We start from the raw sequence: 21768 nt of genomic DNA, 5'->3' as shown, positions 1-21768 counted from the left end.
TTACATTAAATGCGAGTTGAGTCTGACCCGGACAAAACGTGTGAGGATCTACGTAAGGGAGGTAATCCACGAGCTGAAAAAGGAGAATAATGACGTCCGGAGGTTTAAATTCACGATTGATAATACGTAGCATGCGACGCTAACGAATTCCCAAAAGCCACTTCGGTACATCCAACCATTAGGTCTAATTCGAACTTCATCGATTGTTTTCATTATACCATTTGACATTGACAGTACAATAACAATCATCATTCCTTTAATACCGGCATCGTTACGACCCACCGCAGTTTGATAATCAATCCGACCTCCCCCATTGTCCGACTCGGCCAATTTATAAAAAACCCTAGTCGAAAGAACCACTCTTCCCTACTCGAGGCAATTAACGATTGTTTTTCTTGCATCTAATTAATGAGGAATTTAGATTGATTTTTTTTCCTTACGATAATCCAAAGTTTGTTCATTACTCGGTGGTTTGGAGTCCGCAGCAACCGTTCAACCTTCCGATTGGCCATTATCCGATGAGCTGCAACAATGCGAAGTTGCTGTGGCGTTTTAAATAAATCACGTGACGACCGGTTTCGCGTCAAACTATCTTTAACTAGCAAAGTTAGAACGAATCGACTGTAGATAATTGGGTGGGAGCGGATTTATAGAAATTTTTCTTTCTTTATTGTGCACTTCGGGGCAGAGAGGCGAGGCTTCGGCAACGTTTTCAACAAAAGTTGGCGGTTTACGTACGGGAAAAAACTGCCCCGCTATCTGTCTCACTTCAACCATCGAAACGACGTCTATCTATACAGCCATGAAGAAAAAGCTGACGGCGTTTATTCACTTCTTTTAATTAGTGTTTTTGGTGCATTTTGGGTGCATAGCCACGAGCTCCGCTCGCTTTTAAAAAACAAACGCCCGAAACTTTACCGCTTGATTCCATCTTTACTAACAACTGTCCAGGATCGATTTGTCATTAACCTGTTTTATAAATCTCGATTCATCAGCACTCATGCAAACGCCTCGACCGTCACCTCCCCTGCCCTTCACCTTTCCGGAGGAAAGTCTGTTAATTATAGGGTGTTGTATGGCAGATGAGCTTATTGTACGCGTTGATTGTTGTGTACCAGATTGGAAAATTAACTCGACTTGGACGGTTGAAGCTGCGACGAACTCCTTAATACAACCGACTCGTCTGATAGGGGTATGATTTAATCACGTCGAGGGTGGGCAGGTCGTGAATTAATTCCATAATAACTCGGCTATATTGTAAGTTTCACTACCGCTAATGGAATTCGGTAGGTGTTGTCGGATGATAGTAAATGGATGAACTAGGTACGACCTAAACCGCAATGTTTCCATTTTGTTCATCCGGAGGCCTTGATTACATCCGACGCGGTGACGTGGGGTTTGCACACCTATCGAAAGGGGTCATTTTAATAATTAATTAGGAAGCGAGAGTTCGAACGAGTTTCGATGTAAAGTTTTTTCAAGAGGGACGCCCTCGTATGATTTTTTATGTGTGGGCTTGATTTGTGGGCGGCGAGTGGTTATTCCAAAGGGAGGGGTATGTAGCGTCTGTGGGATGAAGCACGGAAAAGTAAATACTGATAAAAAGAGATACCAGTTTTTGTGTTACGTGGAGGCGAACAATAAATTGAATTTTTATAAAAAATAAAAAAAAGTAATGCTGAAGGGGTGCTTTCGGAGTTTGAGATGTCTAGACGGTTTAACGATCAAGAGCCATTAGAAGATTGTTTTGTTTAAATCTAGACAAACGATTCTCGATACCGTAATTAGCTACTAGAACTTCCTTACAAGTCTTGCATTTAAACGCACGCGCTAGTTCCTAAATCTGAACTTTTATTTTCGGAACTGTGCTATCGAAGACGCTCTCACAACTTTTCCTATAATTCTCTCATAATAATTGTTGGAAATACGCCCGCGTTTCATCCAGTAAAGAGCCTGCGTCGATCGAAATGAATACTTCATGACCTAGAAATACCCTAATAGAGAATCTGAAGAAAATTTTGACATGGAATCCATACGCTAGAACGGGTAAAATATTAAACTCATTTCGTTAAATTTTTTCGTCGTTTTCTATTTGCATTGTATAGGAACATGTGCGCCCCTGCATGCACTATACGAACCGATCCAATATTCTCGACGTCACCGAAATAATTTTGCAAGAAACAGCTCTCACACCAACGGAAACGTCAAAGATACGTGATGGCTTCATAGAGAACGAGGGGACGCGAAGTGACTTTGAAACAAGTGTCGATAAACGCAAGAATGAAGCCCAATAATTAATGAGTCTGTTTGAAAGAAGAGAACCGCAGAGGGAACTTGCGTTCGAGGGGAGAGCAGAACGCTTTCGTGATCGTTGATCCTACGTATTGTGAATCCAGCGACGTTGTCCTGGATTGAATCGAAATTTTAAGAATGCCGTGAAATTTTCTGCGGTTTGTTTAGATACAACAAGATTTTGATGAGAGCAATACAATCGGGTTGAATTGAGTGGTCGGAGTTTTACTTCAATTGTGAAAGCAGTGTTAAGAGGCCAAATAGAAATATAAGTAGATAATCTAGGTGATTGTAGATTTGGTGCCGTGACCAGGATTGCGACCGATATAAGCATGCATCCTTTTATCCCCAAAAAGGGAAGGGAGGCTGTGTATGTTCTAATATCTTACGGTCAGTCTGTGCTCTCAATCTTCTCGAGGTATGAAATTTTGATGTTGTCTGTAAAGACGTCACGAGTCACCAAGAGTGAGACGAACTGTACTAGTGTACCGTATAACGTAGTCCTTTTGTAAAATTTTAAAGAGTTTATCCCATTTACCGCTATATAGTTCTGAATTAAACTGTAGCAGGAAAGACTTATTTCTCAATTCTCGAAATTTCATAACTAAAGATCAAATGGATCTGCTCAGATTTATTGTACTTTTTTAATTTAATTTTGTCGGATGTGGGCCAAAACAGCGATCCGTTTTGTCTTCTCTATTATACATTTTAATCAGGGGACGAATCCACTTGATCTTTATGTCCACGCCCGGCATGTTTTCGTTCAAGTAAACGCAAATAAATAAGGCAGAAGTGCACTTACCGTCCGCTCCCCGAGGATCCGTCGGTGCCGCCGCCAAGAATCCGATTAAACCCTTAAACCGTCTCTGCGTTCACTTGTTCCGATTTATCCGTGCCGGTTCAACAGCTCAGCAAGAACGCTCGTCAACTCCTCGTTCCGACGATATAATCGAAAAGCAATCTAGTTTCGCGGGTGGCTAATGGCAGCCACTCGAGATGGTAATCTCTGCATCTGCATGTACAAGACGCGGGCCGGTCGGCGGCGCGCCGAACCTGCGCCGCGACGCTCTCTCGCCGCCGCCGCCGACGTCCAGGTCCCTCGCACGCGCTTCGTCAGTAGTGGCCACGCTACCGGCGCCGAAAGCACACGCACCCTCTCCGCCGCCCCGAGCACGTGTGTACCATTCAGTACCCAGAGATGGTCCCGTGAGAGCCGCCGCCGACCCGCCGTCGTCCCCCAATGGTACGCGCCGCGACCGCCGACAATGAGGACATGTCGGTCCATGTTCATCTCTAACCACCGGAAGAAAGGGCGCTTCGACCACGATGGTTGGCAGGAGAACCACGAATTGTCGTCGATACCGACCTGTCGATTCTAGTTCAATTTTATGAGTGTAGTTGTTGTTAAGTCGACGTTTTGTATTCATAGGATGTCGTAGTGGTGCAGTTTCGTGTTTTTCCGACGAACTTCCATAACGTGTTGTATTGTTGTAATTTTGAGCCCTTTTACGGGGTGGTGACGCATCCCCTCAAGTCCAACTGTGATTCTCCGTAGTGGTGGTTTTTAGTTGGTTTTTTAGTTTTTGGATTTTTGAAGTGTACCTGTGATACGATTTACGCTCCGACTAGAGGATACCCAAAGGGTTTGCTATATCTTTTCTCTTTTATTCTTGATCTAGGTAGATGATGACGTTCCCCGGCATTTTGACTGGGGTTCCGCTCTTGGCCGTCGTCATCCTAGCTACTGCTGGCCAAGTCTTCTCAAACGGTGAGTAACTTTCTTATTTTACTTTAAGCGAAGAAAGGTCTGGGTTAATGGGAAACTTTTCTGGATAACGAGAACTAAAGCGGGTTCTAATTGTTTTTATAGATTAAAGATTTATCGAGAAAAACTTAACCGGCTAAAATCATTAGAGCAATAGAAGTTGCTAAAAAATGTACAGGTTTCATGAATTATGGAGTAATGTGAAGGGGGAAACTTTTGTACCTGCTGCAAAAAATATAACCTTATTAACTCGAACATAAAAATACGTATTTCTTTTAGGGCAAGTATTTCATTAACGTGCCCATTTATGAAGAAAGCAAATAAAACCTACGTATTTTTAACGTTAAACGCGTAGGCGTCATGGAACGATTTTTAATATAAATTTTTTAATATAACAGATGGAAATAGTGATTCTGAGCTAGACACCTGCAGAAAAAAGTTGCTACTGGAGAAAACAACATAACTTTATTTCTTGCCTTAAATGCCGTCTTGTAACTTGTTGTAGATAACTCTACAAAACCCAGTAGTTTTAGACCTTTCTGTCAAGATATCCAGAAACGTCGCCCCCGCCCCTTGACCACACCTCTTCATCTCGACGACGAATGCACTCAAGACCCTCCAGCAGACTTCAATTACTCGCAAAACAACAGATGTTAATAAAGCCGGTTTAGCTCCTAAACGATTCTTCGACTACGACGCCAAAAAACCCACCCCTTCTGGTTTAATATCTGCAGTGATATTTTTCCAAACATAAGAGAACGCGAAAATCCGGAATAAATTTGACTAGGAGAGAGCGTATTCTGAATTTCATAATGTTCGGTTGAGCTTTAAGCTCCTCCACGTCGAGATTATGTCCTCTAGTGGCGGCTGAAACTCTTTTTTTATACCCGACGACAAAATATCGCCCATCGCACCTCTAACCGCCCTATTATTTATTTCGGCAATTTAACTTCATTGCAATTTACGATTCCACGGCGCCCAGTCTCAGATAATTTAATTCTTTGGAGGGACGTTCGGAGCTTTTTTCGAGAGAGGAGAAAAATCGCGCGATTGCCAGGCAAATTTTCTCGGCTCGGTGTCTGACGTAAATCAGAAAAAAAGAAACAAAAAAATTGTGGGGATTATGGAATTTGTCGCCGTGGAGGAGCGCGAGAAATTAGACCCGGGAATCAAAAGTCAAATTGCTGGCGGGAGGGATTTAGAGGGAGGGGAAGCGTCAGAATATTTGTTTATTGGAGAGCTTTTCGTTTCGATTTAGTTAGGTCTACAAAGATCATTTTTTATGGCGTTGTGTAAGTAAGTTGGAATTTAAACGGGGAGTTGGTGCCGTGACCAGGATTAGTCTTACGAAAAATATAATCACAACGTGTTTGGTTTACAATCGGTAAATATTTTCAGCTAATCAGTTTAGCATCACAATGTACATAGGTGGACTGAGCGAAGCTCATGACTCGTCGTTTTGTTTTAGAAAAAATGTGATTTCCATTTAGTTGTCGCCTCAAGTTGGGCTGTTTCTTCACTGTAAAACATGTCGAGGTAACTATAGGATTTCTTTTGAGTGGGCAAAGAAACGGGCCCCTTTGACACTTGCCCGTCTTTTTCGACGCCCCACTTTCGAACTGCTCTGCCACTTCGGTATAGGAGTCTTCAGGTAAGGACATCTCGGTTCGAACACCGGCGTCGCAGTGTTATTAAAGGCCCCTCTATTGACTGACGGTTACTTGGGGAATAATAAATATTTGAATGTTGAAATAGGACTCGTCTCAGCCCGATGCCTGTCCTGAACTGTATATGCGGACCCACATCGACTAAGTGCCCGATAAATTATTCACTAGCCGTTAATTTGGAACGTTTTCCATCCACTTCGAAATTACCCCGTAATTTTTCATCAGAAAGGTCCTTTTTTAGTCCAGGCCAGAGGTTATCCCGCGATTAATTTATTCAACGGTCGGTGGAAATTTTTCAAGTCCCGTTTTGTGGATTGAAATAGATCTCGATTGAATTTTTTTCTCTTTCGTTCATTTCGTGTCGATCTTTTTTTACCCTTCGTGCTTTTCTATAATTGGAACTATTTTTACCGTATGTAGTGTGTTCTAAGGAAGTGATCGATAGCCCCACGACCCAGCTAATTACGGGCCGCCATTTCAATAACTCAACGAAATGAAGATATTTTCGATTAAATTTATCCATTAAGTAATAAATTACGATACAATGTAAACCATGAACCAATTCATTTTCAGTTATTTCATTTCATTGTCAGTCAATACCGTTCCGTTCCATATGGAGTCAGTAAATATGCGCCCCAATTGAAAACGCGCTCGAATTGTCCAAAACGATCACGAGTGCCGGAAAAACCACCACTTGGTTACGTCAGTGTCAACCATTTTTACTCATTTGGTTTATTAATGTCGATGCAGGTGAAAATTACGCCTCGTATTGCACAACGTTTTGCTTTTAGTGTGCGCATTGATTTATTGGCAGATTCACTTAGATATTCATTTGCTAGCGACAGAGTTCTGGCGGTAAAGGAATAAAAAAAATCGCTTGATCTGTGAACTGAACCAAACGAGAAACTTTGTTTCACGCGTTGTGTTACTGCAGTTACCTGTATTGATGAAAAGCAGGGCGTCATCCATACATATGTCTACAGCGACCGTCTATTAAATTGTCGCCTTAATATAAAAATAGAAAAGTTTTGTGACAGGTTTATTACCCCGCGGAAATAGTGGAGTTGCAAAGGAAAATCGTTGTAATAACTGTCGAAGATAAAGTTAGGAGTTTGTATTAATGTACGTGATAGTTGTTCGACGTTTTTGTGTGTCGCAAGAAATGTCCTCTTCACTGCATCCTATTATCAAAAAAAATCAAAGCAAATCTGTGTGGTGTAGATATAAACGAAGATACTCCTTTTTTAGTTCTTCAGCTGCCTCAAAGGCTTTTGCTACCGACGCGTCTAATTTTCCGAGCGACGCCGACTTGGAATTGAAACGTCCCGTTCTTGGCGGCGTCTTCCTCGGTCGTCCACTGCAATAACAATCATTAAAGTAATTGATGTTGACACTAGAGAGGCGTCCTCTCGCCTCCCTCTCATTTCGTTCACAACCTCATGTACTGGGGGAACATTAACTAATTGATGTCATGTTACAGCAAGCCGAACTTGTTTCAAAATTCACTTGCGGATGGGTTTTCATAAAGCCGTAATTATATCTGTCTACACGGTGCGACTGTTGTTGTTGTCGGGCGAGTGCAGTGATTTAGCGTTATTTTGGTGTTATTTGAGAGTGGTCGTTTACATGCTTTTCAGCTTGATGAGGGAGTATCAGTTTGGAAGGGAGTCGCCGTTTGACAGCACCAGTCCACAGTTTAATTTTAGTGTGTTGTCAGTAGTTATTAAATGAGTGATAGTGTGGACGCGCTGAAAAATTTGGGAGCCTCGTCATTGTTTTGAGTAATTTGAAGCGTTGAACATTTATCGCAGAATTAAAACGGTATCTGTCCGTTTTCCCAGTCTCAGCGTTGTTGCTTCCCCCTCAAAATTATTAATTCAGCAAGATTTTTTTGTAAACCCCAGTAGCGGCACCAGTTTGCAGTCGCCGCATTTACGCCGTTTGCCCTCGCCAGCCACCTTGAACAGAATTTTCCAAATGTTGTCGGAGCAAACAATCCCGGCACTCCCTCCGCTAAAAATACCGTACCGGCGAAAAGGTGGACTCATAAAAAATAAAGATAAATCCTAAGCGTTCGGTTGATTGCATGATTTGTTTTCGGGGGTAAAAGTTCCGCTCGTGTATTATTCTTGATTTAGCAATATCCGGCCCGCAATGTTTTTCTTGTATATTATGACTTTTACCCGGAGCGAAATCGTTCCCTTCTTTCCCGGCCAACTTTTTAACAATCACACCGCCGCACTTTTTTCCTTCGACGTGAAACCGGCTTTTCTGAAAAGCACACACACACAACTGTTATTCTTGTCTAAGTGGCTGTTTTTCAACTCCACCGGCGAAATTAAATTTTCTGCAAAGAGATTTTTTTGTTGGGGCTTTATTCTTAATTCACCATTTCTGCAATTACGCCCTTATCAAATTAGTGGCCGTCTCTTGGGAAATCTTAGGTCGGAAACCAAGACGACGGGTTGAGTGTGTCGCCAGACAAAAATAAATCTCAATTGCGACCGCACTACAAACCGCAGATGTCTAATGAAATTGGCCATAAGTCACGTCATTTTCGTGGACCGGAGACCCGCCATTAGCTTGTTTGGCGTTTTGCGGCGGACGATGTCGCTGTGTTTTTTTAATGGGCCGTGCACAGGTTAATTTAATTAAATTAACGCGTCGGCACGAGACTGGGGCTGCGATTTAGGGGACGTTTTGCGCGGAGGGGCGGCACAGCCCTGGGCAATGCGCCAGATGAAATTACTCGCAGGAGTACACAGCTCCGCCGTCTTGGCCAGACTCACCGACCGACCACTACATCATAGTCACAGCTTCCGGTACCTACGAAAGGACTTTTTTAGTTGTGTCGAGAATCGCGATCCAAGAGTTGGTGCCGCGACCAGGATACTTCACTAACGACCAGAGTCGAGACATAGTACAACCTATTTATCCTCATTCCAAAAATGATATAAGGAGCAAAGTGGGATTTTAGCGATGTATTAAAGAAAAACGGTTCGATTGAGAAGTGCATTTGGTGCCGTGACCAGGATCTCTTGTAAACGGACGGTCCCGTTTTGGCGGCAAACTCTTTGTCCTCCTCCGGTGTCGCTCTTCTGTTTCATTTCTCGGAATGGCCCTACATTTCCTGGTCGCGGCCGGCTTTTAACGGTAATTGCCGGGTCGACGTGGCCGATGTTTGCTTTAAATCCCGAACTTTACAGAAATAAGCTTTTTATGTTTCTTTGTTGCGAACCGGTGCCGTGCGAGCGTACTCGATTAATACAGCATGAGACGCGCAAACGTTACACGAACGAAAATGACGACATAACACGCGATTCTCCTAGTGACATTTCTGGGGTGTTTTTTGCCGCCGTCCCTTCGGGTCATTGTTGGCGCGAATCTGGCGGGCTCGTCACTCCCTCTTTGTATTTCGTTCTGCGCCCGTAAAGGAAGGACGGATGAAATTTTGACCAGTATGTAAATCGAGTATGCATTACTATGAAAAATGCACTCCAATTTGAAACATTAATGAAAGTTCTCACTTCGGTGCTGTATGAAATATTCAATGGGCAGATCGATTCGGTAAATTATGTCTGATGGTGTATGTTTTTTCGTCTCTCTTTCTGTTTTCTTCGTTATTTTTCATGACGGCTACGAGGCAGTTTCAGGTTGGACGTGAAAAATGCCACATCGACCTCGACCTTTGTTCGACGATAACGAAACCCCGCTGTAATAGTTGCCATTTTCTTGTAATTTACGAGACATTTTCAATACTGGCCAGTGTATGCATTCGGTGGACTATTTAATTGTCCGTTTAATATCGAGAGTGCTCGAATCGATGGAAAACAAAAAAATTATTTATGGGGGGAGGGAACGAAAGGTCGTTACTGGCGGCGTATCAACGTGGAATTGGTGTCGATTCACGGCTAGTAATTTTTGTGAGAATTGATCTAAATAATGGAGGTTTGGATTAAAATTTAACGCTGCTTTGGCTCATTATCGAGTTTCTGAAACACGCTGATCGGGCACATTGCGGTAATGTACTTCGGATATGGCATACGGAAAAACCGATCCGCGATACTTACTTATAAACAAGACGAACGGTGCTATAAGTCACAGAACTTCATCTAAAGGGCGAAAATATTCCCCTTAAACGGAACATTTCTGTATCGGGGCGCTTGGTGGCGAACGCTCGATCCTCCGCATTCTTGCACAATTTCGTCCAAGTTTTTCGTAACCGCAGAACTTCTTAATTAGCAATTCTTTCGCTTCTTTTGGTACGAGCGATTTCGGTTGTTGCTTCACTGAGTTATTGAGAACAATATCGCTGTAATTTGGCTTGACCTGATCCGGCACGACTTTTCTTGCTTGTTATTATGAAAAAGAAAGAAAAGGGCGAAATCGGTACGCTGGGCATTCGAGATTTGCCTTTTTTTTGGTAGACCAACGAACGATTACTAATTAGGTGCACTAACACAAAATGGTTCAACTTCGGCATTCTGGAACATAGCACGCATTCGTTTCTGCTGCATGAAACTCGTCGAATAAATTTCACTATTTAGAGTAAATTTATATATGCAACGATGTTAATGGAATTCGGTTTATATTTAATTAGGACCATATTATAATACACATTTTGTTAATTATTCGTTTGTGTCAGTTCGATGGCTGTTCACGGTAAAGTGTACAAAATAGTTTGCGTTGGCAGGCAGCGGTTTGAATGTCAGTTCTGCTTTTTAGTTCAGCGTTTCTCTAGTTTCAAATAGAGGTTGACGTTTAATTTATCGCATTACAGCTGAATGTAAATTCTTGAATCAATCGTTACTTAACGAAAGCGTCTGCCGATCGTTTTCTTTTGTCTCACTGTTCCGGTTTATCAAGCGAAAATTGCCAGAATTGTAACATTGTGACTTGGAGAAGTTACCGTAACAAAATGAAAAAGGGAGATAGCTGCGAACCCAGTGTTATAAAATATGAACATTTCGTGTCTCTTTACCGATTTTTAAATTTTTCGCAGGCTCGAACACACGCCCACAGTGCCCCTCCGCCCATGGCCTCTAATCCTCGAACAGGTGTCGAACCCGTCGCAATAAATCACGTCCTTATTCCCGCATAATCCTCCGGGATCTTCTCATAAAACAATAATTCAATTAATTAAAATCGCACCTTCGTCACACACAGAGAGAGCGTTATCTTGCCACGCTGAGATTAACGAACTTAACGCACAAGGCGGAATTCTTTCGGACCGCAACGCAGATGTACGACGCTAACTTCACAGTTATTATGGGGGCGTTATCGGACCAGAAACGGAAGTCAGTCTTAGCTTGCGGGAAATCAAGGGTGCCTGCAGTAGGTGTCGCGCGCCCGCTAAATGCCGGAATGGGAAACCGGAGTCCGGAAATTGGACGGATCAACCGTGCCACTGTCGCATACCAATCCGTGTGGGTGGTATCGGGCGACGGTTTGGCGATAATCGGGGACCCGGACTGTAAAAAATGATTGGAACGCAACCAGTTCGCGGCGTTGGAAACACCGTTCGCTACTTTTGCCGGTGCGCGGCTTGCAGAAACAAGCACTCTCTTTTAAATATCTTTTAACAAGATGCGATGCGATAAACCAATAAAATTCATTGTCTATCAACAAAGCTGCCGTTAGAGGAGTTCCGCAGAGATCCATATTGAATCCTCTATTGTTTTTATATCAAATCCAAATAAATGTAACCTTGGCTTCCGACAATATAAAATGCAAAGAAAAAATCGTTGAAACAAAACAGTCTTGTTGAGACCGTGCAGTCATTACCAACTAATGATGTTGGAAAGCGCATTATCAAAAAAACATTTTCTGCTTGTCACAACAGATACATAATAACACGAAAAGAAAAGGCATTATCAATCATCATTAGACTTTGATTTTTTTCCATTACTCATTTATAATTCCTCCGGTTCTCGAAATAATATTCGTCCCCAACTGCTTTGCTATCTATTAAATCGACTTCTCCTGTCATGTTTTAAATACCTCGGCGAAAAACAAGCCATCGATCGATCCCGTCCGTACTACAGCGTAAAAAAAAGTTTCAAACGGTCGAAAATTCGTAAAAAAATCGACACAGCTTCGCCGCCCCCCTCCGTCCGCAAGCCGCCTCTGTTTAAATTTCGCGTGCGTCCCGAGGCCAGAACCCATTATGTTATGAGTGTTCACCGAAAACGTGTTGCCCTTTTTAATAAATGGCTGAACCATGCAAATTTTGTCTTTGTGTGCGAGAGCGCAGAGCAAATTTCAGATAATAATGTTGACTCAATTCGGCCAACTGCGGCCGTAATTAAAAAATAACTCGCCTAATTATGATCTGAAACGTTATTAATTAGGTGAAATATGTCGTCGTTAAGAGGTCCACCGGCCAGCACGAGGGCTGTGTAAATATTTATGTAATTAGGGGGCGACTGTGCGTCTGTGTGTGTGCGCTAACGTGTGGTGGTGGCTCTATTAATTTTCCAGTAAATTACACTGGCTCCGGGAGGAAGTTACAGGGAAATCCATTCGGCCGTGTCGCCTACTCGCCGGGCATTGCTCGCACGGAGTTGAAGCTGCTCCAGGTTACGTTTGCTTGTTGGTTTATGTCGTGTTTCACAAGAGGGGATGACAAGAGGTTCTAATGTTGACGACGGCAGCTTGAAACCGGTTACCTGAACTCCAGGATTTTTTCTACAACAATCACTATCATGAACTACAATTGGTATTAATTTGGATATTATTGCTCATATTTAGCAATCGAAATCAAAATTTTATTTTCTACGTTGATCTTTACTTTCGGTCATCGTGAAGTTTTAGTGATGTTATGTCACCAATTAATATTATAGCAGAACTTCGACGGAAGCAATGCACCGTGTATACACAAGATTGTCTTTTCGTGTTATCTCAGATATTGTTGGTTTACATACGGAAATTAAATTAATTAGAATTTATTTATAGCTTAGTTCATTAATATTGTCATTCATGTTTATGATTTTCTTGTACCCGTGGGAAATACAGATATTTATTTACGTATTTGTTTATTTAAAATGTTGACGGTACGTAGGAGGAATCCCAACGCAATGCATTCTGATGCCTGTACGAGTAAAACGGGTTCATTCCAAATGCAAATATCATCAAAACGCTGTTCATTTATCCCAGTGGAAGTTTTTTTTTGCCTACAATTACGATTTCTGTGCGACATCGGGCGATTAGGAGTGGGATGCGCCGCTTAATCTCAGTAAAACGTACTCCCATTCTAGCTTGATTTTAATGGATGCGCCTTGTCTTTCATCGCATTCAGCGTTTTCAAAGAGTGCACTTTTTTAAAAGCGCGCCTTTTTTCGCATCAGCACGGCCAACGAACACCCTTAATAGCCTCCAAGTCGGTTGTTAAAGTGCACAATACACAAAACACTCTTTGTAATGGAAAAAGTACGAAACGACAGCACCTTTTCACGTGAAATATCGCAGTTAAAAAGCGCCGTTGTTTTCGCAGAGTCGCCTTCTTCGATATTCCGTCGCGACGACGATGATTCATTCGACTTCCCCTTCCCTCCTCCCCCGCACGAAGGTCGTCGGTCACCGCGTTTTATCAAAAATAGGTGGCTGTTGTTCTCCGCCTCTTCATCGAACCCGTTTTAATTTAAAGACAACACAACACGTTAATTAAGCCCATATTCACACACCGAGGCGGAATTCATTTAGCGTCCGGTTAATTTCGCACGAGACTCGGCAAAAAGTTAATGTGTATATTTAATTCGACCCGGAGATTAATTACACTTGGAAACAGGGCGGCAATGGGACAAACGAATATGAATAGGGCGCAGAACTAACATAATGAATCAAAAACAAAAACGACTCGAAACACGTCCGGGAATAATTAGACAGACGCGACGTTAGCTGCAATGCTAGACGAAAAAGTTTATAGTTGATTTCAAGTCTGTTGATACAAGTTATTACTGCAAGGAACAAAACGTGTCTAACGTTTTACAAAAAAGGACAACGCTAAGCAAAAAGTGCAGGAAAAAGATGTAGAATTTTTTCGAACTTTACAGAAACTGTAGGCGCAGATTTGAACTTCGTGGACCGGTACAGATTTTTAAAAAGTGCTTAAACGACGTCATTATAAATAAACCTTTGTTGCTCTGCTGTGTATATGGCGTTGTCTACGCTGTAGAAACGAAATAAGAGCCATATTAAAACTTCAAGAAGCTAGGATGACAAAACTTTGTATTGCGGCGGTTTTACTGGAAACAACAACAAGACACTTGACTAAGAAAACCAAGAGGAAAAGATCAAGATTTTTTTTTATTTAATAAAATATTCTCTTTGTTATGAACTCTTCAGTCATATTTCCGCTAAAAACTGGGGAAAGGAGTTATGTGAAGTATACAGTTAAAAAAATGGTTCATAAACTCGATTTCATTATTATAGAAAACTGAGACTTGTTCAAATATATTCAAGATTGCGATATTTGTTGGTTAAATATAAAGAAACTAGGGCACCATCCCGCACCGAAAAGTAATGGCCAGAAATAAAAGAATCCTGCACGTTTCGCAGTCGAGATTCCTATGCTCGCCCGGCGCATCCACCATTTGTATCACCAAATGAGCGGTTGCGGTTTCGATCAAAAAGAGCTATTGCTACAAAAGTGAGCTTTGTTTTTATGTAATCGTGGCTTAATACCGGCAATTGCGAATGCATGTCGATGCTCGTTCGGCCGCTTATCGCTTCAAAATCCGCATCGTCAATTTAGCGTACGTCCTCGCAAATTCCCCGTAAAAATCTGCACCGGAAGCGAACCACTTGTTAGCTTTCGACAAAAAGCGTCCTCGTGTATCGAAAGCTCGCTATTCCAAACAAGCCTCGCCGCGCCGCCCAAACCTGATTTATTTCTATGATGAACTCGCCGTATCCCCGCGCATTATTGGTGGATATTTCCGTAACGTATTTGCAGATAGATCCCCTGTACGCGAACACATATAGATCACAATATCCTGCGAGAAAAACAGCGCTTAGAATTCAATTGTGCTCCGGCGAATTCCTGCGCAATATTTATTTAAAAATTTCCCGGCGTATCAGGGCAAATATTGTGTTTGCTCGCAAAAATTCCGCCCTGTTTGATCAAACAACAGCACCGGCGAATCCAAGAAACCCATTAAACATTCACATCCATCCTCCCTGTTTTCAAACTCCCGATGTCAATTAGCGGCACGTCAACGTCAAAATCTAATGACAATGCACACATCCATAATTCAGCGGAGATGTCCTGCGAAGCTCGCTGCTCGTGAATAAAATACGAGTCGGCGGCGGGCTAGCTTTAAAAGCTCGATAATTAGGTCGGCTGCAAGTTAGCAGGACGATTAAAGGATTCGACCTGTTGACGTTGGGCGAGGGAGAGACGCACACACGCTGCTAATGAATCGCCCGAATTAAATTCCGGGGGTGCCGGGTGGGACTTTTGTTGGCGGGGATTATAAATTTATTTAGGCTTCAAATATTAAGCGCGCTGCGTTGACTTGACAGTCGGGACGCCCGCGGTGAAAATTCGCTGACGTTTCAATGAAGCGAACGTCGGCGGGGGAAATTATTCATTTTGACTGCACCTGCTCGGAGACGGTGCCGAATTCCGGATTTGATTCGATTAACGGAAGCCTGGCGGGAGACGCGACATGAGACACACGTGACGTGGAAGAGTGAGCCCGAAACGTCGGACGTGCCGGAGTACTCAAATCTCAAATCTTGCAAATCTTCTGGAGGAAAACACGATTTCTTTTGTTTTTAACGTTTTAGAATAATTTAGTTGCGAGTAAGAAAAAGCGCTATTTAAATTCAAACTAAACCTACTTTTAACATAAATACCCTGTTGCACTTGAAGCTCTACATACAGGGTACTTTACGAGTTACAATAAAATATATTCAAATGACGAAAAAAATACGACAAAATTTATTGTTTCAACAGGACTGTGCTCCTGCGCATTATCATAGAATGGTGCGGAACTACGTTGATATGTTAACCGTTGACCTCCCCGAAATCCAGATAAAATGTCATTTTGGGATAGCATCGGAGCATTACTCGTGAATCACCCTGTACGCAGTAACTGTTGATTAAACTGAATCTATGTTTGTGCAATAAACTTTATTTTATTAATATTTGCGTTGTTGTTTAAATCAATATTCACAATTTAAAATATTTAAAACCCGGCGATTGCCAATAAATTGCCAACCCAACCATGACAAGATCAGCAATTGAATACAGAATCCAACTAAATCTCTCATCTAAAATTACCGACGCAATTCTCTTTCCATCAATTATTAAAATCCAGTACATCGAAAACAATTTGCCCGACCCATTTTCCAAATAATGAAAAACGTGCCAGGTCGATACTATCAAAACTCGCCGCCCCTGCATTGTCGCCTTTTATTATAACCATTTCCGCTTTTAAACCCTATCAAATGCATTCCCACCTACCCTTCCCGCTCTTTTCAAAACACGTTTTCCGATCCCATCCGCTAAATTAACGTTAGTGAATTAGAGTCCTATTTGTCAAAGCGTCTGACGTCCGAGAACTCCGAGTATAGATGCATTCGAGACTTTCTCGCTGCTCCGCTTCGCAACGGATTTAAAACGAAAGAAGCTAACGCGAGACGGCAACGTAAATATGAATTGACACACAAAGAGTGTCCTCCCTCGGTCTCCCCGGCGCGGCGGCGGCGGCAGGGGACGTTTTACCGTTGCCATTGCGTCCGGTGGTGTTAACTGATCGCAGCGTCCAGATATCTCTCCGATTTTTTTAAATAATAAAAAGAGTCACGGGAGATAGCGTAATGAACAAACAGAAAAAATGCCGACCGGACTGAACTTAATGAATTCGTTACGACGGCAAATGGAAAATTTTTAATGGACGAATGGGACCGGAAAGTGGCCGTCGTCATCTGCAGTTTATTTCGATGCGGTTTAATGGATTTCAATCAATTTTTATGAAGAGGCCGGGAAGAGTTTAATATATCGACTGCCGCAGTCGGTGGGATACACACGGCATTTTTTAACAATTATCCGCACGTTTGCGGCATATGGAGCTAAAAACTGTAAAAATAGCGTCGATCGCTAGTAAATTGGCGAATTACGATGGACGTTTCGGCCGTCGATTATATGTTAATTTTCATAAATTCCGTATTAATTCGTTTCAAGCCGAATTTCATGATATTAAAGCAATAAAATTCGCCTGAAAATACTATTTTAAAATAATAACGCCGCAGACCGTATTTTAATTGAATTGTTTGATTTACGAGTGCAACAATATAATTGAAAAAACACTAAACGAAAGCAAATACGATTTATACTCGGGTTATAAATAACGTTATTATGAAAGCAAGACCGGAACTGATTTCGGATGGCGTTTCCGATCGCTTCGATTCGATCGCCTCAAAAATCCCAAGACTCTTCGTTTTCGCTGTCGTTGGTCACAATCAAACCACTTGGGCGAGACCGAGGCTGACACCGTCGTGTCGCATCACGATTCGTAATTTATTAAGTGGACGATAAAATGGAAAAAAAAGCATTCGTTTCGACAATTTGACAGGACTATATCCTCGGTTAGCTATAACTTTAATTCATTTTTATATGAAGCCATCTCATATGAAAATCGTAAAAGCGCCGTAAAAATTTATTGGAGTCGGGCAATAAAGGGCCCAATTCCGATATTGATGTCTACAGGTTAATCTGCGGTTCATTCTTGATTTTATACGGACGCATATTGGCAGGACGCGAAAAAGGGACTACATTATCCAGGCGAGCGGAAAACTATTTTTGCGTTGAGGAGTGGCTTTCCTGAAGGGTCTCGACTCGTTGAATAACAGTCGACTTGCGTTTATCCATGGTACAGGAAGCTGGACGATGCAGGCGCGAAGTAAATTCTGAACTAAAAAGGGCATGGTACTTCTGCGTTTACTGAACAGATGGAATGCTCGCGTGGCTGCAGAGTGGGCAACATTACATCAAATGCACAGTAAAAATGACAAGTTGTGATGAACTGACTTAACAAAAGTATTAAATAGGAAGAGTCCTTAAATAGACTGATTTACAGACAATATCGAATAAACAATAAAAATAAAACACACGACATATAAGAGGAAACTGAGAACAAGCACGACGACACGAAAGTACAACTAAGACTGAAAGCTCCAATTGGCCTAAGCGGAAAGGATAGGTATAATTTGTTGAGCTGGGTGAAAAGGGTCTTACCCAATTCAACTGCTGACATCCTTTGACCAATAATATTAGGGTTATAAAAGATCACATTTTTATTACTTCATTTTAAATAATTTTGCTTCATCTGTGGAATTTTTAGTTTAGTGGTGATGTCGAAATCTTATACGATCTCTTGCCAAAACTTTAGTAAAATCGATCCCGCCCACCACCCCTTTGAAATTTTCTCCTCCTATTTTTTAGATCTCGGCGCTATATTTTATATTTCTGTCTGCGGTACGTGGCCGGTGCCAGTTACCCCCCCAGTAACCCGTCGAGCCCGATAACCTCGAACAAAGCCAAAAACCCGATACGTAAAATTATTAATTTCCTATGACCCGTCATATCCCAACCACGTAACATCGAATGCAATTTCCTCCACACGCCGCCCCCAAGAAGGGCACCATCACGCATAACGTGACCATCTAGCGCCGTCGTAGCACCGCTAATGCCGCCTTCGTTGTTAATCAACGGACATCGAGCTTAATCCCGGAAAAAGCGCGATCGTCCGATGCGGTCCGGAGCCAAATTACCGGAGGATTTTCCGTCTGAACGTCGGTTTTTTTCTGCACCCAATTACGCTATTAGGTCGGGAGTGTCGCCTCGACGTCGCCGTCGTCACAGAACAAAGCCGGTGCCGCGTTCGAATTCGGACCTGAGTGACGTCACTAACACCAGATAAGCCCGTGATTAATGACAGTTTGTGTTACTCTTATAGGATTAGGGTTTTTTTCAGATCGCCAACTTTCTGACCCTTTCGTTGGTCGGGTTTTTTATCGGAGGTCTGCGTGCGACAACTATGAGATTAATTTGTATTCGGCACCACTCGGCGGTGCCAAGGAGAAAATTAAAAAATCATAAGATGATAGGCGAGGAAAAAGTTGCGAGGATTTATGACGGAAGTTTGAAGGACGGAGCAAGAAGTCGGGTGTATCGCAGGGCGCCGTGCGTGCTCCGTGCTTGCTCTTGTTCGACGCGGGGGAGGCGGCGGGGACGGAGAGAAGTGGGAATTGAGGTGTGCGTTCCGACGGTTGGCGCTTTAACGTCGCCGCGACGCGACGATCGGAGGTGACGAACAGGTCGGAAGTAGATAAGTTTGTCTTTATGCCGCCGTGACGTGATAAAGGGAGTAATAATGGAAATAAAAATAAATCGTAAAGACAAATCTGGAAAAAATCCGGAAGCACACCGTCCATCATCGTTTTCGTATTTTTTCCCGCATCACGCCAGAGAGTTTGAAACTTAGATAAGTGATAATGGCGGCGTAGCGTGACGAGGTCTCGTACGAACTCCGCCATTCTTATATAACTCTCATATAATTTGTGGTAAATTATCGGGTTTTTAATGGCAGTTTTTCTTTGCAAATGTAAATTTCCACTAGCAACCGATAATTTACACAACACAAATTTTACGCGCCGAAATCGAAATAAATCTAAAACCTCTTCGTGGGAGACGGAGAAGTTTGATTGTAAATTACAGTTTAGTGCGGGAGGAGACGGCGAAAAAATTCGATTCTATATCAATTTTTGCCGTCTGCCGGGGACAAAACATTAAATTTAAATTTATATTCGCCGGTGTTCACCGAACATATTACGCAGAGAAAGACTCCCGGATATCTCGACCTGGAGGTGTCACAAAGTAAATTACGGTGAAAGGGATTCCTTGTCATGTGTCGGTTCGGAGACAAGCCGACTGATTCAAAAGAATAATCCCTTTATTTTTCTTCAATCAATATTTCGAACCGCCACCATTAAAAACAGTATCGGGCGCGTCTGTCGGAGCACCGATCCTTCCCCCAAATATTCCAGTCTTCTAGATAATTAAACGTTTGTCCCACACAAGCATCTTTGCACTCAAGATCACCGTCTCGAACTCGACAAACCATTAAATCATCTCCGGAATTTTATCCGGACGTTTCGGATGCTTTTGTCAATTTCCTCCACCGTTCTCCAACTCGGAATTCATAATTACCGACGCTTTATACACAATATAATAGAAACTCTCCGGCTATCGAATTTATTTCATTAATTATATCCTCCTCCGCCGTAATAACGGCACGTTATTAAAAACACGCCCTTGGAACTCGAAATTTTTTCTTTCCCTTCCTCCTCCGCCGCCGACAGTTTCTCCCTCGATCTCCGGTCCAGATCGACGAAATAAAGATAGATGAACATCCGATGACGGCACAAAGTCCCGAAGTCATTTCCATTTAAAAGATCGAGAGGCCGAAACTTTGACATTTGTGACACCGGATTCGAACGAATTCAGGTCCCACGCCTGCACCAATTTTCATCAGAGTGGGTGCCGCGGGACATGCTAACGTGTCTCACGTTTTAAAATAAAGATGTCGGACGTCGACGCGAACGTATTTGTTCCGAGTTTCGACACGAAAGTGCCGGAACTTTATCCTTCCACGATCGGCGGCGCGCCGCAGGGTTCCTTACGGGGGCCGCTGCTATCGCCATCGCTTAATTACGTAATGGAATAACGCAACGCCGGGTTGATCTTTTGGCGCAAACAAAACGAACCGAACGAGAACGAAACCCTTCTGTGTTTCTAATTATGAAAATCGGTCGGCTCGCGGCCGGAACAGCGAAAATCGTGTAGCACGAACCGAATGACATTTCGTTTTCAAAGTTCAGAGAGTTTGCGCGCGCGGCGAAGAGGAAAAAAATGCGTAAAAATCTTTTCGTTGCGTGATGCATATTAAAAAGAAACATTCATCGATCCGGTCTCGTAAAGACTTTAACATAAAACAGTCAATTTCGGGGGGAAATGTGTAATTATGTGTTTTGTGAGCCGCCTCCCGAGCCAGATTTTCCAACCGGGCGGAGGGAAATAATGGTATTGTCGTTAACAATATCGAGAATTACGAAGTGTTCGGTATTATTGCCGGCCTTAAACGATTTCTTCATTATTAAAGCAGCGGATATTATCAGAAAATGGTTTGCGGGAGGAAAAAGAGCAGAGGGCGGGAGGCGCATTCTTGACGCACTCGGCTTTGTTATTTCAGAGTATGGATTACCGGAGTCGTCGAAGTGGAATTGAAGTCGGAAGCTAATTTTGATTACGAGGTGGATACGAGCATGAGGCGAGCGTAGTGAGCCGTGGAACGACCAAATGTTACGACTCGTTGCTTGAAAGAGGAGCACGAAAGATAACTGAGCAACAAACGTTAGAACTATAGATTACATACAACCGCAATCCCTAACGTACCTTCAAAGGTACTAGTTGGTAAAGAGGGTACGTCTGAACATTAAAAACAAGTACAATTGTTGTAACCGTACTTTTGGGGCTCGAAAGTCCACGAAGAGCCTCCAGATCACGTTGAAGACAAATTTAAAGAAATACTTTCGACTACTTTGTGGGCTGGATTGAGACGCAAAGCAATGTGTGGATTTCCTCGAAAATCTGCGTTTCCTTGCGTGCGGTAAAAAATTGTCTCATTCCGCACCTTTCAGGCTCAAGATCCAACCCTTCCCCAAGCCCATCCGCCGTATTTCTCAATTTTCAGCCAGGTCGCTTTTCCTATTACAATCAGGTATCATTTGTCACTTGTGCACCGAATTGAACGTCAAAACAAAAACACAACACTATAGGTTATTCGTTCTGGTCCCCTTTGGAAGGCGTCGTTTCGATCGTGGTGGCTGTGGAATTGAATTCGTTGCATACCGCATAAAACATTCATTAGCGAAAAGAGCATCTATTCCGTTTTTGCCACTTTGCCATAATACCTTGTATGTATATGTGTGTATCCCTTCCAATTCCGGAGGTCCTTATTCATACATCTCGCTAACGAA

The 21768-nt window shown here is 42.6% G+C and overlaps 1 protein-coding gene across 12 annotated transcripts in view; it reads left to right on the top strand.

Moving 5' to 3' along the window:
• The window catches only part of LOC135131536 (tyrosine-protein phosphatase Lar), a 305692-nt gene that overhangs the window by 216127 nt on the left and 67797 nt on the right, over positions 1-21768 (top strand). For all 12 annotated transcript variants that reach the window (XM_064059325.1, XM_064059324.1, XM_064059329.1 and 9 more), the window contains one exon: positions 3972-4060. In XM_064059325.1, the coding sequence (XP_063915395.1) occupies positions 3976-4060 (85 nt within the window). In that variant the 5' untranslated portion in view covers positions 3972-3975. The remainder of the gene's footprint in view (positions 1-3971; positions 4061-21768) is intronic.

The sequence above is a fragment of the Zophobas morio genome, unplaced genomic scaffold, assembly GCF_036711695.1.
Source record: "Zophobas morio isolate AGI-343-1 ecotype UQ-CSIRO unplaced genomic scaffold, CSIRO_AGI_Zmor_V1 ptg000020l, whole genome shotgun sequence".
NCBI classification, from domain to species: domain Eukaryota; kingdom Metazoa; phylum Arthropoda; class Insecta; order Coleoptera; family Tenebrionidae; genus Zophobas; species Zophobas morio.
The sequence above is the reverse complement of the archived record's forward strand: the minus strand, read 5'-3'. Positions and strand labels throughout refer to the sequence as shown.